The 27,724-nt window shown below is 53.1% G+C and overlaps 1 protein-coding gene across 1 annotated transcript in view; it reads left to right on the forward strand.

Moving 5' to 3' along the window:
- RYR1 (ryanodine receptor 1) overlaps nucleotides 1-27,724 on the forward strand; it is a 158,709-nt gene that overhangs the window by 52,494 nt on the left and 78,491 nt on the right. Inside the window, exons 34-60 of the mRNA XM_033226095.1 lie at nucleotides 887-1,499; nucleotides 4,763-5,032; nucleotides 5,661-5,861; nucleotides 6,206-6,317; nucleotides 8,713-8,859; nucleotides 10,832-11,105; nucleotides 12,717-12,831; nucleotides 12,919-13,051; nucleotides 13,378-13,472; nucleotides 15,916-16,051; nucleotides 16,440-16,626; nucleotides 16,713-16,821; nucleotides 17,472-17,592; nucleotides 17,687-17,856; nucleotides 19,062-19,282; nucleotides 19,386-19,476; nucleotides 21,039-21,179; nucleotides 21,568-21,731; nucleotides 21,823-21,901; nucleotides 22,129-22,218; nucleotides 22,932-23,072; nucleotides 23,448-23,522; nucleotides 23,616-23,691; nucleotides 23,977-24,100; nucleotides 24,704-24,819; nucleotides 26,820-26,887; nucleotides 26,988-27,109. Of these exons, the coding sequence (XP_033081986.1) occupies nucleotides 887-1,499; nucleotides 4,763-5,032; nucleotides 5,661-5,861; nucleotides 6,206-6,317; nucleotides 8,713-8,859; nucleotides 10,832-11,105; nucleotides 12,717-12,831; nucleotides 12,919-13,051; nucleotides 13,378-13,472; nucleotides 15,916-16,051; nucleotides 16,440-16,626; nucleotides 16,713-16,821; nucleotides 17,472-17,592; nucleotides 17,687-17,856; nucleotides 19,062-19,282; nucleotides 19,386-19,476; nucleotides 21,039-21,179; nucleotides 21,568-21,731; nucleotides 21,823-21,901; nucleotides 22,129-22,218; nucleotides 22,932-23,072; nucleotides 23,448-23,522; nucleotides 23,616-23,691; nucleotides 23,977-24,100; nucleotides 24,704-24,819; nucleotides 26,820-26,887; nucleotides 26,988-27,109 (4,191 nt within the window). The remainder of the gene's footprint in view (nucleotides 1-886; nucleotides 1,500-4,762; nucleotides 5,033-5,660; nucleotides 5,862-6,205; nucleotides 6,318-8,712; nucleotides 8,860-10,831; nucleotides 11,106-12,716; nucleotides 12,832-12,918; nucleotides 13,052-13,377; nucleotides 13,473-15,915; nucleotides 16,052-16,439; nucleotides 16,627-16,712; nucleotides 16,822-17,471; nucleotides 17,593-17,686; nucleotides 17,857-19,061; nucleotides 19,283-19,385; nucleotides 19,477-21,038; nucleotides 21,180-21,567; nucleotides 21,732-21,822; nucleotides 21,902-22,128; nucleotides 22,219-22,931; nucleotides 23,073-23,447; nucleotides 23,523-23,615; nucleotides 23,692-23,976; nucleotides 24,101-24,703; nucleotides 24,820-26,819; nucleotides 26,888-26,987; nucleotides 27,110-27,724) is intronic.

The raw sequence follows: 27,724 nt of genomic DNA on the forward strand, positions 1-27,724 counted from the left end.
GAGGCTGAGGAGGAGGGAGGGTTGCTTGAGGCCAGGGGTTTGAAACCACCAGGAAGCATAGTGAGAACCCATCCCCACATTTTTTTTTTCTTTTTAATTAGCTTGGCTTGGTGGCACACACATGTAGTCTCAGCTACTTGGGAGGCTGAGGCAGGAGGATTGCTTAAGCCCAGGAGTTCAAGGCTGCAGAGCTAGGATCACACCACTGCACTCTAGCCTGGACGACAGAGCAAGACCCCATCACTAAAAAATAACAACAACAACAACAACAACAACAAAAATGCTGAGCACTTTACTATGTGCTAGGTGTGGTTGTAGGTGCTGGGAATACAACAAATAAAAGCAAAAACAAAGCAGGCAGAAATGTCCTGCCCTTGGAATTTACATTCCAATGGCAATCAAACACAACCAGTGTACTCAGACCTGCCAGAGTGGGGTTCAAACCCAATCTGGGGGCCCAAACACCTCTTGGGAACATCAGATGTTCTACATGGACTCTCAGACTCTTACAAAGTCCCAGATCATCCCAGGGACCCCAGAGTTATCCCAGGGGCCCCCAGATCCCTTGGGGACTTCCAGAACCATTGAAAGATTCCTAGACCCAGCTCCACTGTCCTCACAGAACCCTAAGCTGGGAAGCCACTGGAACTCCCTGCTGCAGCCTTCCACACTCATCTAAGCATCTCTGCCTCTCTGGGATCTGTGTCTCTGTCTCCCATCTTCTCCTGTGATGGGTGAATTGATAGATGGAATGGTAGGAGTTTGAAGGAGAGATGGATGAATGAATGGGGGGGTAATGATGAAGGAAATGGAGGAAGAGATGGTGGCTGGACGGATGCAGGAGGCTCATTCATCTGTCCCTGTCTGTTTCCCACCTCTGCTGCAGATGCATGGACATCCTGGAGTTGTCCGAGCGCCTGGACCTGCAGCGCTTCCACTCGCACACCCTGCGCCTCTACCGCGCTGTGTGCGCCCTGGGCAACAATCGCGTGGCGCACGCTCTGTGCAGCCACGTCGACCAGGCTCAGCTGCTGCACGCCCTGGAGGACGCGCACCTGCCAGGCCCACTGCGTGCAGGCTACTACGACCTCCTCATTAGCATCCACCTCGAAAGTGCCTGCCGCAGCCGCCGCTCCATGCTCTCTGAATACATCGTACCCCTCACGCCTGAGACCCGCGCCATCACGCTCTTCCCTCCTGGAAGGAGCACAGAAAATGGTCACCCCCGGCACGGCCTGCCGGGAGTTGGAGTCAGCACTTCGCTGCGGCCCCCGCATCATTTCTCGGCCCCCTGTTTCGTGGCGGCTCTGCCAGCTGCTGGGGCAGCAGAGGCTCCGGCCCGCCTCAGCCCCGCCATCCCGCTGGAGGCCCTACGGGACAAGGCACTGAGGATGCTGGGGGAGGCGGTGCGCGATGGTGGGCAGCACGCTCGCGACCCCGTCGGGGGCTCCGTGGAGTTCCAGTTTGTGCCTGTGCTCAAGCTCGTGTCCACCCTGCTGGTAATGGCTTCCTCCTGCTTCCGTCTGTCCTGTTCTTCTTCCACAGTCCCAAAACTCCAGAAATACGTGCATCAATCCTGCTCTATTTATGCACCTAACCACCCATTCCTTCCCTCCTCTATACATCCATCCACCTTTCTTTGTATTATTATTATTATTTATTTGTTTTGAGATAGAGTCCCGCTCTGTCGCCCAGGCTGGAGTGCAGTGGCACAATCTCAGCTCACTGTAACCCCCGCCTCCCGGGTTCAAGTAATTCTCCTGCCTCAGCTCCCAGAGTAGCTGGGATTACAGGCATGTGCCACCACACCCAGCTAATATTTGTATTTTTAGTAGAGACTGCTTTCACAATGTTGGCCAGGCTGGTCTCGAACTACTGACCTCGTGTTTCGCCCACCTTGGCCTCCCAAAGTGCTGGGATTACAGGTGTGAGCCACCGCGCTCGGCCTCCATCCACCTTTCTATGTATACTTCCACCATCTCCCTATCCTTCATTCACCTTTCCCTCCATCTGCTCACCTGTTATCTATTTATGTTTATTCATCTCTTCTTTCTTCCTATTTATCTATCCAACCAACCATCATTCATCCACCCATCAATCCATCAGTCCTCCACCCGCCTTTCCCTCCACCCATTCATCCTATCCATGTGTGTAGATCATCTTTCCATCAACAAGTCCATCTGCCTTTCTGTCCTTTTGTTCTCCACCACTCCATTCATTCATTCATGTACCCATCTATCCAAGTTTCAATCTATTTGCCCATCCATCTTTTCATTCATTCATACAGCAGTCCATCCACCATTCCATCTGTTCGTCTATCCACCTACCCATTTATGTATTAATCTGTCTTTCCTTCCATAGGTCCAATAATCATCTCCTCCCACCTATGCGTCCATCCATACCTACATTCACAGATCCATCCGTTCCTCCATTTCCCACCTACCCTTCATCCATCCATCCATCTCTCCATTCATATGTATGTACACCCATCCACCTACCCACAAATCCATTTAGACATCCACACCCATCCATCTACCCATTCCCTATCCTTCTGTCCATCCCTTGTATCATGTACCCTTTTATTCATATACCCATCTAACTATTCATTTATATATCCATCTTTTTGGTTTTGTTTGTTTGTTTTGAGACGAAGTCTTGCTCTATCACCCAGGCTGAAGAGTGCAGTGGCACAGTCTCAGCTCACTGCAACCTCCACTTCTCGTGTTCAAGCGATTCTCCTGCCTCAGCCTCCCAAGTAGCTGGGATTACAGGTGCCCGCCACCATGCCCGGCTAATTTTTGTATTCTTAATAGAGATGGGGTTTCACCGTGTTGGCCAGGCTGGTCTTGAACTCCTGACCTCATGATCCACCCACCTCATCCTCCTAAAGTGCTGGAACTATAGACATGAGCCACCGTGCCCAGGTGTTTGTTTTTGAAACGGGGTCTCGCTCTGTCACCCAGGCTAGAGTGCAATGGCACAATAGTGGCTCACCGTAACCTCAACCTCCTGGGCTTAAGCAATCCTTCTACCTCAGCCTCCTGAATACCTGGGACTACAGGTATGCACCACCATGCCCAGCTAATTTTTAAATTTTTTGCAGAGGTGGAGTCTCACTATGTTGCCCAAACTGGTCTTGAACTCCTGGGCTCAAGCTATTCTCCCACTTTGGCCTCCCAGTGTTGAGATTACAGGCATGAGACACTCTGGTCAACCTAATTTTGTTTTTATTTATTATTTTTAATTTTATTTTATTTAGTGAGAGACAGGGTCATGCCCAGGCTAGAATGCAGTGACATGATTGTAGCCCACTGCAGTCTCAAACTCCTGGGTTCAAGTGATCATCTTGCCTCAGCCTCCCGAAGTACTGTGATTACAGGTGTGAGCCACCACACCTGGCCCCAACTTTTCATACATGAACCTATCCAGCCATGTGGCCAACCATCCCCCCTACCTTCATGGCTATTCACTAATTTATCTGTTTATCCACATATTTATTTACTTCCTCATGCATCTATCGACCCATCCATCACCTACCCACCTACCTATACATCCTTTATCCTTCTCTCATCCATCCACCCATCATCTCTTCCTCCACCATTTCCTTCATCTCTCCATCATCATCCACTTATTCATCTTTCCTTCAAACCTCTACCATTCCAACTCTCGATTCATCCAGCCATCCATCCAGTCCTCCCTCCATTCATCCATCTGTCTCTTTCCCCCTCACTCTTCTTCCCTTTCGTCTACTCCTCTTTTTTTTTTTTGAGATGGAGTCTCGCTCTGTTGCCCAGGCTGGAGTGCAGTGGCGCGATCTCGGCTCACTGCAAGCTCCACCTCCCAGGTTCACGCCAGTCTCCTGCCTCAGCTTCCCCAGTAGCTGGGACTACAGGCGCCTGCCACCGCGCCTGGCTAATTTTTTGTATTTTTAGTAGAGACGGGGTTTCACCGTGGTCTCGATCTCCTGACCTTGTGATCCACTTGCCTCGGCCTCCCAAAGTGCTGGGATTACAGGCGTGAGCCACCGCGCCTGGCCCTCGTCTACTCCTCTTTACTTCTGTATGTTAGCATCTTTTAAACTTTATTATTATTATTTTTTTTTTGGAGACAAACTCTCCCTCTGTCATGCAGGCTGGAGTGCAGTGGCATGATCTCGGCTCAGTGCAACCTCCGCCTCCCAGGTTCAAGCGATTCTCCTGCCTCAGCCTCCTGACCAGCTGGGAATACAGGCATGCACCACCACAACCAGCTAATTTTTTTTTGTATTTTTGTAGAGACAGGGTTTCACCATGTTGGCCAGGCTGGTCTCAAACTCCTGGCCTCAAGTGATCTGCCCGCCTTGGCCTCCCAAAGTGCTGGGATTACAGGTGTGAGCCTCGCCTCATGTGTTAGCATCTTCATTGTGTTGACTGAGAGCTGGTGTATGCTGGGAGCTCTGCAGGCGTAGGGTGTGTCCTGGGCCAGAGGACACAGCACATGCTTAGGCTTCAGAGAAAGGACACTCACCTGTAATGGGAGAGGCACTCATATTTGGCTCTGTGATCTGGGCTGTGTGGATGGGACACAGGGTGAGGAGCTGGGTGGATCTTAAGGAGGGTGGATGGCAAGGCGGGGGGATGCCATTCCTGCTGTGGGAGGAATCCCATCAGCCAATGAAGGAATGATTGGCATGTGCATGAGGGGCAGGTCTGGAGAGTGAGGCCAGGGCCTGATGACGGAGGCCTTGCAGGCCACAGTGAAGAACCGAGACTTTGTCCTGTAGGTGATGGGCATCTTTGGTGATGAGGATGTGAAGCAGATCTTGAAGATGATTGAGCCTGAAGTCTTCACTGAGGAAGAAGAGGAAGAGGAGGAGGAGGAAGAAGAGGAGGAAGAGGAAGATGAGGAGGAGAAGGAGGAGGATGAGGAGGAAACAGCACAGGAAAAGGAGGATGAAGAAAAAGAGGAAGAGGAGGCAGCAGAAGGGGAGAAGGAAGAAGGCTTGGAGGAGGGGCTGCTCCAGATGAAGTTGCCAGAGTCCGTGAAGTTACAGGTGGGCTGCTGCTTCCTGCTTTTCAGCCTCTGTCCATTTGGGCTGGGAGACACAGGGTAGGTGGGGTGTGAGTCTGGACTTTGTCCTCAGGCAGTGGGGAGCTGTGGAAATGCATATGCCAGTGAACGATGCTGACTTGAAAAGATCTCTGTTTTCCATAGAGATGAGAACATGGAGAAGGCAGTCTTTTTTGTTTGTTTTTTGAGACGGAATTTTGCTCTGTCGCCCAGGCTGGAATACAGTGGTGCAGTCTTGGCTCATTGTAACCTCCACCTCCCAGGTTCAAGCGATTCTCCTTCCTCAGCCTCCTGAGTAGCTAGGATCACAGGCACACGCCACCACGCCCAGCTAATTTTTGTATTTTTAGTAGAAATGGGGTTTTGCCCTGTTGGCCAGGCTGGTCTCGATTTCCTGACCTCAGGTGATCCACTCACCTCGGCCTCCCAAAGTGCTGGGATTACAGGCATGAGCCACCATGCCCAGTGAAGGCAGGCTTAAGGTTCCAGGCAGGAAATGATGTTGGCTGGACCTGTGCAGGGCCATGGAGAGGGGAGAGGAAGAAATAGAAGTTTCAAGGAAGTCCTGATGGTCTCACCTCCATTTCTCCTGCACGGCTGTCCTTCCACAGATGTGCCACCTGCTGGAATATTTCTGTGACCAAGAGTTGCAGCACCGTGTGGAGTCCCTGGCAGCCTTTGCGGAGCGCTATGTGGACAAGCTCCAGGCCAACCAGCGGAGCCGCTATGGCCTCCTCATGAAAGCCTTCAGCATGACCGCAGCGGAGACTGCAAGACGTACCCGCGAGTTCCGCTCCCCGCCCCAGGAGCAGGTCACCTGACCCCTGACGCTGGCCAGTCTTACTATCTAAACCCCAACCTCAACATCTCCCAACTCTGATCACTGAGGACCCTCAACCTCTAAACCCGTGCTTGACCCCTGACCCTAGTGATACATTTGTCTCCTACTCTGTGAACCAACCTGACCTCTGAGTCACCTCAGACTGACCCTGACTCCTTTCAAACCTCTGGCCCTAGTCTCTCAAATAGTCTTCATTAACTCACACTTTGACTCATGACCTTAGACACGAACTTACAATTGCATCTTCTATCTCTGATCTCAGAGTTCCTGCTTTGGGATCTCAGACCCTCATTCTAACCTTTGACCTTCCCCTAGATCAATATGCTATTGCAATTCAAAGATGGTACAGATGAGGAAGACTGTCCGCTCCCTGAAGAGATACGACAGGATTTGCTTGACTTTCATCAAGACCTGCTGGCACACTGTGGTAAGGAGTGGGGATTAGAGAGTCCTCCCTACACCAACTTTCTCTTGAGACCTCTCCAGAAGTTTCCCTAAGATTTCCTGACCTTAACCCTCTACAGTATTGGTGCTATGTAACTATTGGTTGAATGAATGAATGAATGAATGTGTTAGTGAACAGTTAGATGATGCATGGAAGGATATGTTTATGGGTATTTGGGTGGATGGCTATAAGCAGATAAATGAATGGGAATGTGAATTGATGGATAGAAGAAGTGGGTAAAAATTGGCTGGCTGGATAGATGGATGGATGAGGAGAAGGATGGCTGGATGGCTGAGAACTGAGTGGAGAGATGGCTGGCTGGGTGGAAGGATAGATGGATGACCTCCACGGTTTCTGATGAGAAGTCTGCTAATAGACTTATTGAGATTCCCTTACACATGATGAATTACTTTTTCTTGGCTGACTTTTAAGGTTTTCTCTTTGTCTTTGCCTTTCAACAATTTAGTATGAGATGTCTAGGTGTAGAGCTCTTTGAATTTATCCTATTGGAAGTTTGTTGAGTTTCTTGGATATGTAATTACTTTTTATCAAAGTTGGAATATTTTTGACAGTTACTTACTCAAATACTTTTCTGCCCCTTTCCTCTTCCTCTGGGTCTCTCATAATGCATATGTTGGTACACTTGATGGCATCCTACGGGTCTCTGAGGCTTTTTTTCATTTTGCTTTGTTCTTTTTCTTTTGTTTTTTTGAGACAGTCTCACTCTGTCACCCAGCAGGAGTGCAGGGGTACAATCTTAGCTCACTGCATCCTCTGCCTCCTGGGCTCAAGCCATCCTCCTACCTCAGCCTCCTGCCTCCTGAGTAGCTGGGAGAACAGGTGTGTGCTACCAAGCCTGGCTAATTTTTAAATTTTTTATACAGTCGGGGTTTTGCTGTGTTGCCGAGGCTGGTCTTGAACTCCTGGGCTCAAGCAATTTGCATGCCTGGGCCTCCCAAAGTGCTGGATTACAGGCGTGAGCCACTACATCTGGCCCACTTTTCTTCATTCTTTTACTTTTCTGTTCTTCAGGCTACATAATCTCTATGTCCTACCTTCAAGTTCGCTGACTGTTTCTCCTACCAGCTCAAATATGCTGTTGAACCCCCTCTAGTAATTTTTTATTTCAGTTATTTTATTTTTCAACTCCAGAATTTCTGTATTTTAGCTGGGTGCAGTGGCTCACACCTGTAATCCCAGCACTTTGGGAGGCCGAGGTGGGCAGATCACCTGAGGTCGGGAGTTTGAGACCAGCCTGACCAACATGGAGAAACCCCATCTCTACTAAAAATACAAAATTAGCCAGGCATGATGGTACAAGCTACTTGGGAGGCTGAGGCAGGAGAATCGCTTGAACCCGGGAGGCGGAGGTTGCAGTGAACCGAGATTGCGCCATTGCACTTGAGCCTGGGCGACAAGAGCAAAACTCCATCTCAAAAAAAAAAAAAAAAGAATTTCTGTATTTTAACAATCTGCCTTTTTATTAGTATTCACTACTAGGTGAGTCACTATTATCATATTTCCTTTTTTTTTGTTTTTGAGACGGAGTCTTGCCCTGTCACCCAGGCTGGAGTGCAGTGGCCGGATCTCAGCTCACTACAAGCTCCACCTCCCGGGTTTACGCCATTCTCCTGCCTCAGCCTCCCAACTAGCTGGAACTACAGGCGCCCACCACCTCACCTGGCTAGTTTTTTTTTTTTTCCTGTATTTTTCACTAGAGACGGGGTTTCACCATGTTAGCCAGGCTGGTCTCGATCTCCTGACCTCGTGATCCTCCCGTCTCAGGCTCCCAAAGTACTGGGATTACAGACTTGAGCCACCACGCCTGGCCCATATTTCCTTTTAATTCTTCAGGCATGGTCTCCTTTAGTTCTTTGAACATATTTGTAAAACTGATTTAAAAGATAAATGTTTCATAGAATGAATAAATGAACAAAGACATGAACATATAAAGAAGTAAATGAGGCCACGGGTGGTAGCTCATGCCTGTAATCCTGGCATTTTGGGTGGCTGAGGGGGAGGATTGCTTGAACTCAGGAGTTCAAAACCAGCCTGGGCAACATGGCAAGACCCCCATCTCTACAGCAAAAGATACAAAATTAACAGGGCATGGTGGCACACACCTGTAGTCCCAGCTACTCAGGAGGCTGAGGTAGGAGGATGGCTTGAGCCTGGGAGGCAGAGGTTACAGTGAGCTGAGATCATGCCACTGCCCTCCACTGCAACAGAGAAAGACACTGTCAAAAAAAAAAAAAATGGAAATAAAAAACTCCATGAACGCATGCATGCACATATGCACAAATGAAGAAGTGAGTGTGTGAGCAGGTGAATAAGCAAACTGGTGAATGACATTTCCCCGCTTCTTGTCCACTTCCAGGAATTCAGCTGGATGGAGAGGAGGAGGAACCAGAGGAAGAGACCACCCTGGGCAGCCGCCTCATGAGCCTTTTGGAGAAAGTGCGGCTAGTGAAGAAGAAGGAGGAGAAACCTGAGGAGGAGCGGCCAGCAGAGGAGAACAAACCCCGTGAGGACTGGGGTCACCGGGGAGAGGGCAGGGGTGGGGGGTGGGCAGCCCCATGCCTGGGGAGCCTCTGTGTCCCAATGAGGGCATGAGGATGGATGCAAGGGAGGGGAAGATAGGCAGGAGTGAGAGAAGAAGAGCGGTGGGCAAACTGGAAGCAGGCATGGTGGGTCGTGCTTGTAATCCCAGCAATTTGGGAGGCTGAGACGGGTGGATCACTTGAGGTCAGGAGTTCGAGGCCAGCCTGGCCAACATGGTGAAAACCCCTTCTCCACTAAAAATACAAAAATTAACCGGGCATGGTGGTGCACGCCTGTAATCCCAGCTACTTGGAGGTGAGGCACGAGAATCGCTTGAACCCAGGAGGTGGAGGTTGCAGTGAGCCCAGATTGCACCACTGCACTCTACCCTGGGTGACAGAGCAAGACTCTGTCTAAAAAACAAAAGGGCATGCTGGAGTTTGCTTCCAAAGATGGGGGCTGTAGAACATGTGTGCTGGACCAGGGTGACACAGCCTACCAGCTTAGTGGCAAACCTCTAACCATGGGATGGCGGCAACCTGAACCACTGTGGCTTCCCTGGCCTTGCGGCTTCTCTTTTCTCTCTTGATGAGACGATTACCACGCTGAGGGATTAGACAAGCAGCTGTGATGAATGTTGGGCCAATGTGTTATTTTGCAAACTGTATATTAGCCACATATAACAAGGACAGATTTCCTGACGTTGGTACAGGTTTTATCCCGCAACATTCAGGAAACTTTTATGGGGCCAGCTCTGGGCCAGGCACTGTTACCATGGCTGGGAAATACAGCCGAGGGGAGAAAGTCAAAGCCCCTGCCTGCGAGTTTAGATTTTTAAATTATTATTATTATTATTTTTGAGACAGGATCTTGCTGTGTTGCCCAGGCTACAGTGCAGTGGCGCGATCTTGGCTCACTGCAACCTCTGTCTCCTAGGTTCAAGCAATTCTCCTGTCTCAGCCTCCCGAGTAGCTGGGATTACAGGCACGCAGCACCATGCCTGGCTAATTTTTGTATTTTTAGTAGAGACAGGCTGGTCTCGAGCTCCTGACCTCAGGTGATCCACCCACCTCAGCCTCCCAAAGTGCAGGGATTATGGGTGTGAGCCACCACGCCCTGCCAAATCCACAGTATTTTTATAGAACAAGTGGGATTGTGACATGTGCCTTCAAAGGTGCATGGCGAAGTGCTTCCGGTCGGCTCTGGTATCTTGCAGTTGTGCAGTTTATTATTCCTGTTGAAATTTTTAGGAAGCCCTTGTGGGCTGGATATTAGGGCAAACAGAACAGAGAGATTCTTGGGGGAATAGAAAAAAGTTTGCCAGGCTGGGCAGTGACTCACACCTATAATCCTAGCCCTTTGGGAGGCCAGAGTAGGAGGATCACTTGAGCCTGGGAGTTCGAGGCTGCATTGAGCTGTGATCGCACCACTGCACCCTAGCCAGGGCAACAGCACAAGACACTGTCTCTAAAAGAAAAAAGGGCAAGCCTGTAATCCCAGCACTTTGGGAGGCCGAGGCGGCGGATCACAAGGTCAGGAGATAGAGACCATCTTGGCTAACACGGTGAAACCCTGTCTCTGCTGAAAATACAAAAAATTAGCCGGGCGTGGTGGTGGGCGCCTGTAGTCCCAGCTACTTGGGAGGCTGAGACAGGAGAATGGCGGGAACCCGGGAGGCGGAGCTTGCAGTGAGCCGAGATCGCGCCACTGCACTCCAGCCTGGGCAATGAGCAAGACTCCATCTCAAAAACAAAAACAAAAAAAAAAAAGAAGAAAAGAAAAAAGAGAAAACAATCTGCTAGAACCTGCCTGCTCCCGGCAGGTGGAGGGCAGGGGTGGTAGTAACTGGGAAAGCTTCTGGAACAGGGGACCCCTTCCACATTGTTGTGGTCCATGGCCCCACGTGCTGACCTGCCCTGCGTGGTGCTCCAAGCCTTGTGTTGTCTCCTTCCCAGGGTCCCTGCAGGAACTGGTGTCCCACATGGTGGTGCGCTGGGCCCAAGAGGACTTCGTGCAGAGCCCCGAACTGGTGCGGGCCATGTTCAGCCTCCTGCACCGGCAGTATGACGGGCTGGGTGAGCTGCTGCGTGCCCTGCCACGGGCGTACACCATCTCACCGTCCTCCATGGAAGACACCATGAGCCTGCTTGAGTGCCTCGGCCAGATCCGCTCCCTGCTCATCGTGCAGATGGGCCCTCAGGAGGAGAACCTCATGATCCAGAGCATCGGGTGAGGACCGCCCTGCCCGCTTACTTTGCATATCCCCTTGGGTAATGAATGCCTTCAGGGTACAATAACATTCCCTTCCCCAACTTCTGGCCCATCCTCCGGGTGATCTACTCAGTCTCAGGCGGCTAGCCCACCTCCTGGTTAGTGTCTCCTTCCCTTACCTCTCCACCCTCAGTGGTAGCAGCTCCACTTGCTGTGTGACTCTCAGCAGGACGTTTACCCTTTTTGTGTGTGTGTGTGTGTGTGAGACTGAGTCTCACTCTGTCACCCAGGCTGGAGTGTGGTGGCATGATCTCAGCTCACTGCAACCTCCGCCTCCCAGGTTCAAGCAATTCTGTCTCAGCCTTCCAAGTAGCTGGGATTATAGACACGCACCACCACACCTGCCTAATTTTTTATATTTAGTAGAGACAGGGTTTCACCATGTTGATCGGGCTGGTCTCGAACTCCTAACCTCAGGTGATCCACCCGCCTCGGCCTCCCAAAGTGCTGGGATTAGAGGCTTGAGCCACCGCGACTGGCTGAGGTTTACCCTTTTTGAGCTTCAGTTTCCTCATCTGTAAAACGGGGGAGAGCCAAACCTGCTCTGAAGGGTTGTGCTGTGGCTTCCATGAGTTTGAGCGAATAATAATAATCATGGTAGTAGTAGTGAGCACTCAGTGTCAAATATATCTCATTCACACAGTAAACATTTATTAAGCACCTACTGCATGCCAGGCCCTTTCTAGGTGTTTTTGAGACAGGGCCTCACTCTGTTGCCCAGGCTAGAGTGAAGTGGCCCAATCATAGCTCACTGTAGCCTCAACTTCCTGGGCTCAAGCGATCCTCCTGCCTCAGCCTCCTGAGTAGCTGGGACTACAGACACACATCACCATGCCCAGCTAATTTGTAAATTTTTTTGTGGAGGCAGGGTCTTGCTATGTTGCCCGGGCTGGTCTTGAACTCCTGGGCTCAAGTGATCCTCCTGCCTTGGCCTCCCAAAGGGCTGGAATTACAAGGCGTGAGCCACTATGCTGGGGCAACATTTGACAAAGGGCAGCATGGCGAAGATCTCTGTTCTAGAGGAGTCCGCCTTGGGTGCACACCTCAGTCTCCTTATGAGGGAAACAAGGACCCTTCCTCCCATAGTGGCTGTAGGAATTATTTTTTATTTTTTTATTGTTATTTTTTTTGAGATGGAGACTTGCTCTGTTGCCCAACCTGAAGTGCGCAATGTCTGCTCACTGCAACCTCCGCCTACCGGGTTCAAGCGATTCTCCCACCTCAGCCTCCCGCGTAGCTGGGATTACGGGTGTGCGCCACCACACCTGGCTAATTTTTGTATTTTTAGTAGAAACAGGGTTTCACCATGTTGGCCAGGCTGATCTCGAATTCCTGACCTCAAGTGATCCTCCAGCTTCGGCCTCCCAAAGTGCTGGGATTACATGCATGAGCCACTGTGCCTGGCTGGCTGTAGGAATTGAGTGACTGCAGATCTGTAAAGGGGGTGGTGCTAGGCACAGAGGGACAGGGTCGAGAATACCAGCTGCTGTCACAGTGGTAGCTGTGGCCCTCTCTGGACTTGGGCCCCACCTGGTCCCTGGTGACCCCGCGCACTCTGCCCATGCACAGGAACATCATGAACAACAAAGTCTTCTACCAACACCCGAACCTGATGAGGGCGCTGGGCATGCACGAGACGGTCATGGAGGTCATGGTCAACGTCCTTGGGGGCGGCGAGTCCAAGGTAAGGGCCCAGGCGAACACTGGGGAGCTCAGGGGAGGCGGCCACAGAGGGCAGGCCCTGACCACCGGCCCACCCTGCCTGTCCCAGGAGATCCGCTTCCCCAAGATGGTGACAAGCTGCTGCCGCTTCCTCTGTTATTTCTGCCGCATCAGCCGGCAGAACCAGCGCTCCATGTTTGACCACCTGAGCTACCTGCTGGAGAACAGCGGCATCGGCCTGGGTGAGAACCCCCGAGCCCAGGGGCTGTCACCCAGAACCCACTCCTGGCACCCTATCCAGGCCTGCCCCACTTTCCACCAGCTCACTCACTCAGTCATTCAATAAACACTCCCTCTCAACTGTGGCTCTGGCCCTGTAATGAGTAATGCCGGGGACACAATAGTGACCCCAGTAGTGACAGCCCAGAGTGGTCAGAGCTTGGATGAGGGAAGTATAGACCAGAGGAGGTACCTGATCCAGGTTGGATAAATGGTGGTCAGGGAGGGCTTCCCAGAGGAGGTGAGACAAGCAGGAGTGAGATGTTCTTCCCACCTCTTGCCCCTGCAGGCATGCAGGGCTCCACGCCCCTGGACGTGGCTGCTGCCTCCGTCATTGACAACAATGAGCTGGCCTTGGCGTTGCAGGAGCAGGACCTGGAAAAGGTGTGGAGGGCAGGCCTGGGCTCCGGGCCTAAGGGAGGAGATCGGGCCCCTACCTGGCTCCTTGGGACACCTGCTGATTCTGAACTCATTCTGGGGGGCAATTCTGGATGGTGTGCCCAACCAGGAGACTAATTTGCAGGGAGAGAACGGCACCCAGTTGCTCATTCACGGTATGCTTCCTGGCTGTGGGCAGGTCTGCACTCCACGCTTCCAGGCTTGGGGCAGGTCTGCAGTCTACGCTTCCCGGATGGGAGCCCATCCGCACTCTAGCTTCCCGGCTGGGGGCGGGGCCGCAGTCTATGCTTCCGGGCTGGGGGCGGATCCACAGTCTAGACTTCCAGCTAGGTAGCCTTGGCACATTTCTTGGCTCTCTGAGCTTGCACTTCTGTGTACAGTGGTGAAATACATGGGCTCCAGAGTTCAGCAACTTTGCTTCTGCTCCCTTCGCTCCCTGGCTGTGTGGCCTTGGATAAGTGACTTAGAGTCTCCAGACCTCTGTTGCTTCATCTGTACAATGAATGTAGTCATAGAAATGACTTCATGGAGTCATTCTGAGGATTAAATGACTTAATCCAGGAAAGCATTTGTAAAGGGGCAGTCAGTGGTGTTATGTTAGTCAGCTGCTGTTATATTATCATTCAACAAATATGTAGCGTTCACTTACCACATGGCAGGACCTGTGCAAAGCAATAGTAATATGACAGTCAAAAATCACTGTCCGGCCAGGCAAAGTGGCTCGTGTCTGTAATCCCAGTACTTTGGGAGGCCGAGGCAGGAAGATCACTTGAGCTCAGAATTTTAAGACCAGCCTGGCCAATATAGGGAGACCTTGTATCTACAAAAAATACAAAAATTAGGTGGGTGTAGTGGCACGTACCTGTAGTCCCAGTTACTCAGGAGGCTAAGGTGGAAGGATTTGATAGAGCCTGCGAGGCTGAGGCTGCAATGAGCTATGATCGCACCACTGCACTTCACCTGCGGGACAGAGCGAGACCCCTTAAAAAAAAAAAGTGGCCAGAGAAAGCCTCATTGAGAAAGTGACATTTGTGTAACGCTCTGAAGGAAGGTGACGGGTCAGGTAGACATCATGGGGAAGAGCGTTCTTGGCAGTGGGAACAGCCAGTGCAAAGGCCCTGAGGCAGGAGCGAACCTCATGAGTTGGAGGAACAGCAGACAGACAGCTGTGGCTGGAGCAGAGGCAGTGGGGGTGAGGGCAGGAGGTGACAGATGGGTCATGTGGCATCCCATGGGTCACAACAAGGGCTCTGGCTTTCACCCTGAGTGAGAGGAGGCCAGGGTTCTGAGCAGAGGAGGGGCGCGACCTGACTCAGGTGTTCACAGAGTCCCTCTGGCTGTGTGTGGGAAACAGATCGAGGGGAAGGCAGAAGGACAGAAGCACAGGGAAGAGGCTGGTGTCGTGGTCCAGATGGGAGATGAGGGCGGAGAGGACCACTACAGGAAAGGGGTCTGGATCCAGGCCCAAAGAGAAGGTTCTTAAATCTCACGCAAGAAAGAATTCAGGGCGAGTCCATAGAGTAAAGTGAAAGCAAGTTTATTAGGAAAGTAAAGGGGCCGGGCGCAGTGGCTCAAGCCTGTAATCCCAGCACTTTGGGAGGCCGAGACGGGCAGATCACGAGGTCAGGAGATCGAGACCATCCTGGCTAACACGGTGAAACCCCGTCTCTACTAAAAAAAAAATACAAAAAACTAGCCGGGCGAGGTGGCGGGCGCCTGTAGTCCCAGCTACTCGGGAGACTGAGGCAGGAGAATGGCGTAAACCCGGGAGGCGGAGCTTGTAGTAAGCTGAGATCCGGCCACTGCACTCCAGCCTGGGCCACAGAGCAAGACTCCGTCTCAAAAAAAAAAAAAAAAAGAAAGTAAAGGAATAAAAGAATGGCTAATCCACAGACAGAACAGCCCCAAGGGCTGCTGGTTGCCCATTTTTTATGTTATTTCTTGATGATATGCTAAACAAGGGGTGGATTATTCGTGCCTCCCCTTTCTAGACCATGTAGGATAACTTCCTGACATTGCCATGACATTTGTAATCTTTCATGGCGTTGGTGGGAGTGTAGCAGTGAGGACGGCCAGAGGTCACTCTCGTCGCCATCTTGGTTTTGGTGGGTTTTGGCTGGCTTCTTTACTGCAACCTGTTTTATCAGTAAGGTCTTTATGACCTGTATCTTGTGCCAACCTTCTGTCTCATTCTGTGACTTGGAATGCCTTAACCATCTGGGAATGCAGCACAGTAGGTCTCAGCCTCATTTTACTCAGCTCCTGTTCAAGATGGAGTTGCTCTAGTTTACAGGCCTCTGACAGGACCAGGGCTAATTGGCCAAGGGATCAGAGCTGAACCAGACTGAGGAGCCGCAGGGCAGAGGGCTGGGCCCCAGGAGGACGGTGGCGTGGGTCTGGTCTCTGACTGAGCCCCTCCTGCCCCCAGGTCGTGTCCTACCTGGCAGGCTGTGGCCTCCAAAGCTGCCCCATGCTTGTGGCCAAGGGATACCCAGATATTGGCTGGAACCCCTGCGGTGGAGAGCGCTACCTGGACTTCCTGCGCTTCGCTGTCTTCGTCAACGGTGAGGAGGGAGTAGCAGTGGCAGAGGGGAAGTATGGAATCACTGGTCACACCTCCCTTGGGATGACTGCTCACACCCTGAGCCACAGGTGGGGTCCAGACAGGGATCCCTTCAAGCAGGCCTAGGGCTGGCTGGGGCCTGTGTTACCCCTGGAGGTGTTGGGTCCTGGGGCTGGCAGGGGCCTGTGTTACCTCTCTGGATGTATTGGGTCCTGGGGCTGGCAGTGTTGGGTCCTGGGGCTGGTGGGAGCCTGGTGTTACCCCTGGAGATGTTGGGTCGTGGGGCTGGCAGGGACCTGGTGTTACCCCTAGAGTTGTTGGGTCCTGGAGCTGCATGGGGAGGTATCTGGTGGTGACTCATGAGAACCCGTCCCCACACGGGTGGCCAGGCGAAAGCGTGGAGGAGAACGCCAACGTGGTGGTGCGGCTGCTCATCCGGAAGCCTGAGTGCTTTGGACCCGCCCTGCGGGGTGAGGGTGGCTCAGGGCTGCTGGCTGCCATCGAAGAGGCCATCCGCATCTCCGAGGACCCTGCGAGGGATGGCCCAGGCATCCGCAGGGACCGGCGGCGCGAGCAGTGAGTGTCCCAGCCCCCTCCTCAATAGGGCAACCCACCCTCCTCAGCCCCTAGCTGCCTCCCCCACCCACCCACCTTCCCTGCAGCTTCGGTGAGGAACCACCTGAAGAAAACCGGGTGCACCTGGGACACGCCATCATGTCCTTCTATGCTGCCTTGATCGACCTGCTCGGACGCTGTGCGCCAGAGATGCATGTGAGACCCAGAGCCAGGGCGGGATGGGGAGGGAGGGCAGGCACAGCCGCCTTCAATGCCTCATGCAGGCACTCGATGACACAGAGTGAGCTCACATACATGGGTGGTCCTGGACTAGCAATGCTGGGGACACAACAGTGACCAAGACAGCCCCAGGGCCTGGTGTCACAGAGCTCCCGGTCCAGTGGGGGAGACAGACAGTGACCCCCAGAGTGGTCAGGGCTGGGATGGGGAAGCACAGGGAGAGAGGTCGGAGCCGGGTTGGTGGAGCACATGGAGAGGACTCCGGATGGATGGGGACAAAGGGAGAGGGGTCAGGATGGGGATGGGGACACAGGGATAGGGGTCGGGGCCAGGATGAGGGGTCACAGGGAGAGGGGTCAGGATGGGGATGGGGACACAGGGAGAGAGGTCGGGACTGGGGTCGGGGGGCACAAGCAGAGGGGTCAGGATGGGGATGGGGGGCACAGGGAGAGGGTTCAGGGCTGGGGTTGGGGGGCACAGGCAGAGGAACGAGGGCTGGAAACTCTAGATAGCCCGCTGAAAGAGGCCTGCTCTACCCTCCTGTATGGGAAGGGAGGGAGCGGAGCAGTCACTGAGCGGGGCACCAGCGCCTGATGAGTGCCCCTCTCCCTCCCTGCGTTCTCCAGCTAATCCAAGCCTGCAAGGGTGAGGCCCTGCGGATCCGTGCCATCCTCCGCTCCCTTGTGCCCTTGGAGGACCTTGTGGGCATCATCAGCCTCCCACTGCAGATGCCCACCCTGGGCAAAGGTGTGGAGGGGATGGAACTTGGCAAAGGAGTGATGCTGGGGAGGGAGCCGCCGGGTCCGCAGGGCATCCCTGAACCCGCCCTCCCTGCCTGCAGACGGGGCTCTGGTGCAGCCAAAGATGTCAGCATCCTTCGTGCCGGACCACAAGGCGTCCATGGTGCTCTTCCTGGACCGTGTGTACGGCATTGAGAACCAGGACTTCTTGCTGCACGTGCTGGACGTGGGATTCCTGCCCGACATGAGGGCAGCTGCCTCGCTGGACACGGTGAGCAGCCCCGCCCAGCCTGGCCACCGTCCCCACCTCCACAGAGAGACAGGAGATGGGTCACGGTAGAGCAGCAGCAGCTGCTTTTGCTTTTCTTGGGATTGTGGACATACCATAATCCCCAATACCATCATAAAGATAGAAAATGAAAACCAAGAAACACTCTGAATTCCAATGAAGGGTGAGTAGGAATCTCCATGACCTCCAGTTATAAGAAATCATTGGCCGGGCCGGGCGCGGTGGCTCAAGCCTGTAATCCCAGCACTTTGGGAGGCCGAGACGGGCGGATCATGAGGTCAGGAGATTGAGACCATCCTGGCTAACACGGTGAAACCCGTCTCTACTAAAAAATACAAAAACCTAGCCGGGCGAGGTGGCGGGCGCCTGTAGTCCCAGCTACTCCGGAGGCTGAGGCAAGAGAATGGCGTAAACCCGGGAGGCGGAGCTTGCAGTGAGCTGAGATCCGGCCATTGCACTCCAGCCTGGGTGACAGAGCGAGACTCCATCTCAAAAAAAAAAAAAAAAAAAAAAAATTTAAATATTAGCCGGATATGGTGGTGCACATCTGTAGTCTCTGCTACTAGAGAGGCTGAGGTGGGAGAATCACTTGAGGCACAGACTTTGAGGCTGCGGTGAACCGTGATTACACCGCTGCATTCCTGCCTGGGCAACAGAGCCAGACCTTATCTCAAAAAAAAAAAAAGAAAAAGAAATTAGCCAGGCATGGAGGTGCATCCCTGTAGTCCTAGCTACTAGTGAGGCTGAGGATCACCTGAGCCCAGGAATTCGAGGCTGCAGGAAGCTATGACTGCACCACTGCACTCCAGCCTGGGCAACAGAGACCCCTGTCTCTAACAAATGAAAAAGAATGTATTACAGGAAGAAAGGTGAGACTTAGAGAGGAGATAAGTGTGCAGACCATCCATATTTACAGAAGAGCCAAATCTGTAATGGGGTTCATTAATCTCATCGACCAGTTGTGTGTGTTTGAAATTTTGCATAGGCCAAAGTAGTAAGTGGTGGGGTGGGGGCTGTGGGCGTAGGGGCATGGGCATAGGGTGGAAAGAGGGTGGTAGAGATTGAGAGAAGCAGGTTTTGGGGGAATGATCAGAAGCTTGGATCCTTTGGCCAGAGTAGCTCAGCGCAGGTGCCAGAGCAGCCCCGGGGGTGTGCAGCGGGCCTGATGTCCTCCCTCTGCACCCTAGGCCACTTTCAGCACCACCGAGATGGCGCTGGCGCTGAACCGCTACCTGTGCCTGGCTGTGCTGCCTCTCATCACCAAGTGTGCGCCGCTCTTTGCGGGCACGGAACACCGCGCCATCATGGTGGACTCCATGCTGCACACGGTGTACCGCCTGTCCCGGGGTCGTTCGCTCACCAAGGCGCAGCGCGACGTCATCGAGGACTGCCTCATGGCTCTCTGCAGGTGGGGCGGGGCGGGGCGGGCCCCAGGGCGGGGCGGGGGCAGGGGCGGGGCCGCAGAGCAGGCCTAGAGGGGAGGTCCCACCACCCTGTGCACTGTCGCGCAGGTACATCCGCCCGTCGATGCTGCAGCACCTGCTGCGGCGTCTGGTGTTCGACGTGCCCATCTTAAACGAGTTCGCCAAGATGCCACTGAAGGTAAGGACAAGCGATCTTTAGCAGTACGTTTCCAGGCCGCGCCCACACTGGTTTGCTCTTCCCTCCGACTGCGGGGCTTATTTGTGTCGGCACTGCCCAGCCCAGTTAACCTGCACTAGTTAGGACGGCGTCCCCATAGAAACCTCTTAGCATCCTTATTTGCATACTAGGATTCCCAGAACATTCACTTTGCTTCATTGATGCCTCTAGCGTTCCCTAATTAGCGTTTAATTTGCTTAACAGTAAGCCAGCCCCCACTTCAATTAACATATATTTGCATGGAGCACACCACTTTCCCTAATTAGCATGTTTATTTGCATGCCTGGACCACCAGACTTCCACTATTCAAATGAGTGCATTTATTTGAATAAACATTACCACAGCTATTCTGAATATTTGCACACTGTCTCTCTTATTTTTTCATTTGCATGCTAATTTGCATAAAGAGATACCCCAACTCAGATAGCTTGACTATTTTGCATAATACATCGAAATCAGCTCCTATTTCAAATTTGCATTTTAGTCAGGCGCGGTGGCTCATGCCTGTAATCCCAACACTTTAGGAGGCAGAGGTGGGCAGATTACTTGAGGTCAGGCGTTCGAGACCAGCCTGGCCAACATGACGAAACCCAGTCTCTACTAAAAATACAAAAATGAGCCGGGCGTGGTGGAGCACACCTGTAATCCCAGCTACTCTGGAGGCTGAGGCTGGAGAATTGCTTGAACCTGGGAGGCGGAGGTTGCAGTGAGCGGAGATTATGCCACTGCACTCCAGCCTGGTTGACAGAGTGAGACTCCACCTCATAAAAAAAAAACCAAAAAAAAACTTTGCATCTTGGATAGTGGAGGCCCTCTTCCCGATTACCATATATTTGCATGGGGTGCAGCCTTTGTTTCTACTTGATATGTTAATTTGCATAAGCACAGATTGCTGCATCCATATGCCCATTTACTCACTACGTACCCATGGATTAACATTAGCACGCTTATTTGTGTAAAGCAACACCAGACACAACCAGCTCTATTTTTTTTTTTTTTTTTTTTTTGAGATGGAGTCTCGCTCTGTCGCCCAGGCTGGAGTGCAGTGGCCGGATTTCGGCTCACTGCAAGCTCCTCCTCCGGGGTTCATGCCATTCTCCTGCCTCAGCCTCCCGAGTAGCTGGGACTACAGGCGCCCGCCACCTCGCCCGGCTAGTTTTTTTGTATTATTTTAGTAGAGACGAGGTTTCACCGTGTTAGCCAGGACGGTCTCGATCTCCTGACCTCGTGATCCGCCCATCTCGGCCTCCCAAAGTGCTGGGATTACAGGCTTGAGCCACCGCGCCCGGCCTTAATGCCTATCTTAACTCTAAATTAAGAATGCTAAATTTGCATACTAAGCTGTCTAAGACCACTCCTCAAAAAACATACCATTTTCCCCCTTATTAGCATATCATTTGCATAACCCGCACCTCCTTCATAATTTAAAAGCACTGGCATGCTTGTGTCTCTCTGGGCCTTCGTCTGCCTGCCATCCGCTGGTTCCCCTTTCATTTGTGTGTCCCCCTCTTGCTCCCACCCAGCTCCTCACCAACCACTATGAGCGTTGTTGGAAGTACTACTGCCTACCCACAGGCTGGGCCAACTTCGGGGTCACCTCGGAGGAGGAGCTGCACCTCACGCGGAAACTCTTCTGGGGCATCTTTGACTCTCTGGCCCATAAGGTCTGGGCAGCAGGGAGCCCCAAAATGGCCTATGTGGAGGGTTTGGGGCCCAAAATTGGGAGTGCAGAGTGAAACCCCCCAATTTTGGGGGGTTCAAGGATGAGAGGGTTCTGCATGTTTGGATCTAGGAGGATCTATGAGTTGAGGCTTCAGTGTGGAGGTTATGGAAAAGGGGGTGGGCCTCCAGTTTGGGAGCTTGGAAAGTGCAATATGGGGATGATTTGAGCATACAGTTGGGTCTGAGATTTGGGTTTCAAGGAGAGGGACCATAATTCAGGTTTGGGGGTTCACGGAGGGGGCCTGATTATTGCAATGTGTGAGTTTGAGGTCCCGAGGCTCACTGAGGCTTATAGTGACCTCCTACCCCTGCTCCTCCCGGCCTTCCCAGAAATACGACCCGGAGCTTTACCGAATGGCCATGCCTTGTCTGTGTGCCATCGCTGGGGCTCTGCCCCCCGACTACGTGGACGCCTCATACTCATCTAAGGCGGAGAAAAAGGCCACAGTGGATGCTGAAGGCAACTTTGATCCTCGGCCTGTGGAAACCCTCAAGTGAGGCCTGGGGGCTGGGAGACAGAGAGGAAGATTTCAGGGGTGGCCGGAACCCCAGCCCCAACATCTGCTGACCCTATGCCCCCCACAGTGTGATCATCCCGGAGAAGCTGGACTCCTTCATTAACAAGTTTGCGGAGTATACACATGAGAAGTGGGCCTTCGACAAGGTTGACCTCAGGGTCCTCCTATCCTAGAAACCCTCAAGACCCCAGCTTTCCCCCCGACCCGGTTCCTCCCTGAGGCCCCAGATCTCCCTGAGAGCCCCCAGCCTTCCCTGAGACCCTTAGCTTTTTCTGGGATCCCCCAGGATTCTCTGTCCTCGGCTCCTCTAGGGTCCCCCCTATGTGTCCCCAACTGCTGCCTCCCCCTCACCCTGCCTCCTCTCCATCTCTAGATCCAGAACAACTGGTCCTATGGAGAGAACATAGATGAGGAGTTGAAGACCCACCCCATGCTGAGGCCCTACAAGACCTTTTCAGAGAAGGTGACCAGGCCTTGAGGCCCAGCATTGGGGGTCAAAATGAAACCCCCAAATTTGAGGGTTCAGGGAGGAGTGAGGAAGGTTCACAGGTTTGCATCTAAGTGGATCTGTGGATTAGGTCTCCCCATTCATGGACTTTGCCTTCTCTCAAACTTGGTAGAGCGGGTAGACAGTCCGAGAGAGTGGGTTTGATTCCTTGGCTGTAGTAAGACTTCTTGGAGCCAGGCGCGGTGGCTCACGCCTGTAATCCCAGCACTTTGGGAAGCCGAGGCGGGTGGATCACGAGGTCAGGAAGTCAAGACCATCCTGGCTAACACAGTGAAACCCCGTCTCTACTAAAAATACAAAAAATTAGCCGGGCGTGGTGGCGGGTGCCTGTAGTCCCAGCTACTCAGGAGGCTGAGGCAGGAGAATGGCATGAACCCCGGAGGAGGAGCTGGCAGTGAGCCAAGATCGTGCCACTGCACTCTAGGCTGGGCGACAGAGGGAGACTCCGTCTCAAAAAACAACAACAACAAAAAATTCTCAGAGATTCGTGTGTCTAATGGGATAAGGAGAGTGGGTTTGGGAGGCTCTGTTACAGAGCAGGTAAGAGACTTGAGTTCGAATCTGGACTAGACCACTGCCTAGCCACGTGGTCAGGGTTTTCTCCTTTGGGGTCCTTCCTCCACCCCCCCTCACTCCATTCCAACTCCCCACCCTCCTGTCCACCCCAGGACAAAGAGATTTACCGCTGGCCCATCAAGGAGTCCCTGAAGGCCATGATTGCCTGGGAATGGACCATAGAGAAGGCCAGGGAGGGTGAGGAGGAGAAGACGGAAAAGAAAAAAACGCGGAAGATATCACAAAGTGCCCAGGTGAAGGCGGGGCCTGGGCGGAGGGCAGGGGCACGAGGCGGGGAGGGTCTAGAACAAGGGTGGTGGCCAGGAGAGGGCGTGGCCAGACAGGGATGGGATGGAGAGGAGGGGGGCCCAGGGAGGTAGGCGGGGCCAGAGAGGGGTGCAGAAACCTGAGATCTGGGAAAGGAGAGGGCAGGGGTCTGAATAATTGCAAAGGGCAGAGGAGAGAAGGATGGGGTGGTTTAGAGACAGGGCCTTAAGGAGAGGACATGGGGTCTTGAGCCAAGGGAGGGCGGAGGGGGTAGAATGAACTAGTGGGGGCCTCGGAAGGGGCTGGCCTGGGCTTCGTGCTAGCCCGTCAGCCTACCTCCCATCTTCCCCTTGTCCTCTTAGACCTACGATCCTCGAGAAGGCTACAACCCCCAGCCCCCCGACCTTAGCGCAGTTACCCTGTCCCGGGAGCTGCAGGTGAGAGCCCTGATCCTTTTGGGGGGACATGGGGTGTCTTTGAGGGGGCTGGCATCCTCTGAATCTAGCCCTTGACTCTGCATCCACTCCCAGGCCATGGCAGAACAACTGGCGGAAAATTACCACAACACGTGGGGAAGGAAGAAGAAGCAGGAGCTGGAAGCCAAAGGTGAGGACGCCCATGCCGCCCCCAGGCGACCCCCGTGGCTTCACCATGTGGCTTTACTGATTGCCTTCATGCCCCTGAAACTCAGTTTCTCCATCTGCAGATGGGAATAATAACAGCGTTTACCACAGTGGGGTAATGAGATGAACACCAGCAAGCAATGTTTCCGTTATTCGTATCTTCATCTTTATTACTATAATTACGCATGCTGGGCACTGCAGGAACCACTTCAGTGAGAGTGGCCCGGGTCTTCCCCAGAGCCCTGATTTCTGGTCTTTGCCTCCCCAGGCGGTGGGACCCACCCCCTGCTGGTCCCCTACGATACGCTAACGGCCAAGGAGAAGGCACGAGATCGAGAGAAGGCCCAGGAGCTGCTGAAATTCCTGCAGATGAATGGCTACGCCGTTACAAGGCACGCGGGTTGGGACGCCCGCGGAAGAGCAGCAGGCGGAACCCACCCAGCAAAGGCCGGGAGAGGCGGGGCCAGAGAGGGGTGGAACCGAGAGGAGCGGGGCCTGGGGAGCAAAGACGGAACCAGAGGGGAGGAGCTAAGGGAGTGGGGCCTGGACACAGAGGCGGGGCCAGGTGGGGAGGAGTCCGAAATGAGTGGGGCAGGGCTTAAGGGGCAGAGGCGGAACCAGAGAGGAGAGGAGACAGAGAAGGGCGGGGCCCAGGGAGCAGAGGCGGGGCCAGAGAATGGAGGAGCCTGAGAGGGGCGGGGACCGGTGAGTGGAGGCGGAACCAAAGAGGAGGGAAGGCTGAGAAGGGCAGGGCCTGGGGAACAGAGGTGGGGCCAAAGGGGCGGAGGCTGAGGGGGCGGGGCCTGGGAGCAGAGGCGGGGCCAGAGAGGGGAGAAGACTAAGTGGGGTGGGGCATGGGGGGCTCAGAGTGGAGCCCCAACCTGGGGTGAAACCAAAGCTGATAGAGACGCGGCCAGCAGGGGCAGAGGCGGACCTGAGAAAGGTGGGAAACTGTAGGGCCGTGTCTGGGCTGATCCCTCTCTCCGCATCTCCAGAGGCCTTAAGGACATGGAACTGGACTCGTCTTCCATTGAAAAGCGGTTTGCCTTTGGCTTCCTGCAGCAGCTGCTGCGCTGGATGGACATTTCTCAGGAGTTCATTGCCCACCTGGGTAGGGAGAAATCCCCCCTTATGCCTGCCCCACCTGCAGACACCAGTTCTGCAGACCAGACTCACCTAGGACACCCGTTCCTGCACTCAATCCGTCCTCCCCTTATCTGATGTTTATTGAGCTTCTACTATGGGCCAGACACTGTTCTAGATGCTGGGGTACAGCAGTGAAGATGACAAATGAACCCTGCTCCCCTGCAACTACTCCTGCGTTGGCTTCAGGCAATTAGCATCATAAATAACAAAATCATTTAGTGTTAGAAGGTGATCAGTGTAATGGGAAGAAGAAAACAATAGAGCCAGGTAGGGGGGATTGGGAGTGTGGAGCCAGTTGTAATTTTAAATAGGGTGTTCCCGAAAGACTTTGATGAGAAAGTGACATCTGAGGCAAGCCATGAAGGAGGTGAGGGAGGAGCTGTGTGGATCTCTGGGAGACATCGGTTCCTCACAGGCAAAGGAACAGTGAGTGCAAAGGCCCTGAGAGGTCCCTGGTGTGAGTGTCAGGATGCCCAGCAGCTGAAGCAGAGTCATCGAGGGGGACAGTGAGATAAACGGGGTCACCGAGGTGACTGGGGCAGATCATGTACGGCTTTGCTAGCTGTGATGAGGACTTTGACCTTTACCTGGAGTGAGATGGAGTTGGGGGTTGAGGGCTGAACTGAGAAGGGACGTGATCCATAATTCTGGTGTTCACAGGGTCCCTCTGGCTTGACTAGGGTGGAGACAGGAGGCAAAAAGGGTGAGAACAGGGCAGATTTCTGGATCCATTTTGAAGGCTGAGGTTGTTGGGATGCTCCCAATGCCTCTTATAGGCCACTAAGAATTACAGCTAGGCCCTGCAGTCCCCTCCAGTTTCCCTAGAGACACCACCCCCCAGCATTCCCCTTGAGAGCTGCCCTCAGGAACCCCCAAATTCCCTCCAGGTGAGTGGCGAGCAGGATTCGCTGTCACGTCTCGCCTCAAAGCCTGCCTGCCTAGCTTCAGTGCTGCACATCCGCTTGACGATTCCCTTCCCTCTCTAGACCTCTGATTCCTCACCTGTGATATGAGCATATGTTCGCCATAACTAGCCATGGTTCTGTCACTTATTGACCTGGGGTCAGTTACTTCACCTCAGTTTCCTCATCTGAAAAATGGGGGCTGGGAACCAACTGCACAGACCTCCAAGTTGTAAGGAGACTGTGTGAGGATGACATGTCTCACAGTGCCAAGGCCATAGCAAGTGTTTAATAATTGGAGCCAGTATTATTATTTTAATAGAATCAGTTACGACTATCACCATTATTATTGTTTGCAATTGATTTCCATTTTAAAATTAGCTCTAATTTGTTTACATTGACTTCTTGTTTCATTTGGTTCATTCATTCATTTGTTGCAGATTAACTCAGTGCCATGTATTCAAGTTCAGAATGAAAAGTACTTGTGGTGGGTGAGGAAGGGCATGTTCCAGGACTTTAACCCATTTCAGTTTGTTTTCCCCATCGTCAGCTTCAGAAAGGGTTTGATCAAGGAGTTGTCAGCTTCAGGAAGGGTTTAATCAAGAAGCTGGGGGAAGGCACTTTGGGAGGCTGAGGCGGGTGGATCACCTGAGGTCAGAAGTTTGAGACCAGCCTGCACAATATGGTGAAACCTTGGCTGTACTAAAAATACAAAAATTAGTTGGGTGTGGTGGTACACGCCTGTAATCCCAGCTACTTAGGAGGCTGAGTCAGGAGAATCGCTTGAATTCAGGAGGTGGAGAGTGCAGTGAGCCGAGATGGTGCCATTGCACTCCAGCCTGGGCAATAAGAGTGAAACTCCATCTCAAAAAAAAAAAAAAGGAGTTGGGGGAACCAGATGAAAGGTAGGAGAAAGGTTTATCTCAAAGCCAACACAAATGACTTCATACCAATAATTTATTCCCCATTATTTCCCAACTCTGCTCCTAGCATCCTACCCATCAGAACACCCTGGGTGCTCCAGCCTTGAACCCACCGTGAACCCTGTTTGCTCTCTCTACAGAGGCTGTGGTCAGCAGCGGGCGAGTGGAAAAGTCCCCACATGAACAGGAGATTAAATTCTTTGCCAAGGTGAGAGGTGGGCTTAGAAGTTAGAGGGGGGCTAGGGACTCATGGGCTCTCCCCACCCCTCACCGGACCCTTTATCTCCTCCCCACCACCCTATCTCCAGATCCTGCTCCCTTTGATCAACCAGTACTTCACCAACCACTGCCTCTATTTCCTGTCCACTCCGGCTAAAGTGCTGGGCAGTGGCGGCCACGCCTCCAACAAGGAGAAGGAAATGATCACCAGGTGGGCCACCTGTGACCCTGGACCCAGCCCCCTCGCCCCACAGTATTGTAATCCTTCGCCTGTGGAGGCTCTGTCCTGGGTGCTGGGTGTTGGGTACTGACCATCTCCTGCAGAGGCAACTGAAGGGCTATGGTGACCAGCCATGCTAGTGTGCCCGGGACTGAAGGGCTTCCCAGGATGTGGGACTCTCAGACAACTTGGGACAAATCGATCACCCTGTCCAGGAAGGCCAACTCAAGGCCGGGCGTGGTGGCTCACTCCTGTAATTCCAACACTTTGGGAAGCTGAGGTGGGAAGATCCCTTGAAGTCAGGAGTTTGAGGCCAGTCTGGGTAATACACCGAGACCCAATTTCTACAAAAAATAGAAAAATTAGCCGGGCGTAGTGGCACATGCCTGTAGTCCCAGCTACTCGGGAGGCTGAGGTGGGAGGATTGCTTGAACCCAGGAGCTGGAGGCTGCCGGGAGCTGGGATCGTGCCACTGCACTCTAGCCTGGGTGACAGAGCAAGACCCTGTCTCAAAAAAAATAAACAAACAAAGAATAATAAGAAAGGCCAACTTGCCCCTCACCTCCCCAGCATCCCAGTTACTGCCTATGACTTTCCAGCTTGCCC

Source organism: Trachypithecus francoisi, unplaced genomic scaffold (genome assembly GCF_009764315.1).
Source record: "Trachypithecus francoisi isolate TF-2019V2 unplaced genomic scaffold, Tfra_2.0 Lachesis_group12, whole genome shotgun sequence".
Taxonomy (NCBI): domain Eukaryota; kingdom Metazoa; phylum Chordata; class Mammalia; order Primates; family Cercopithecidae; genus Trachypithecus; species Trachypithecus francoisi.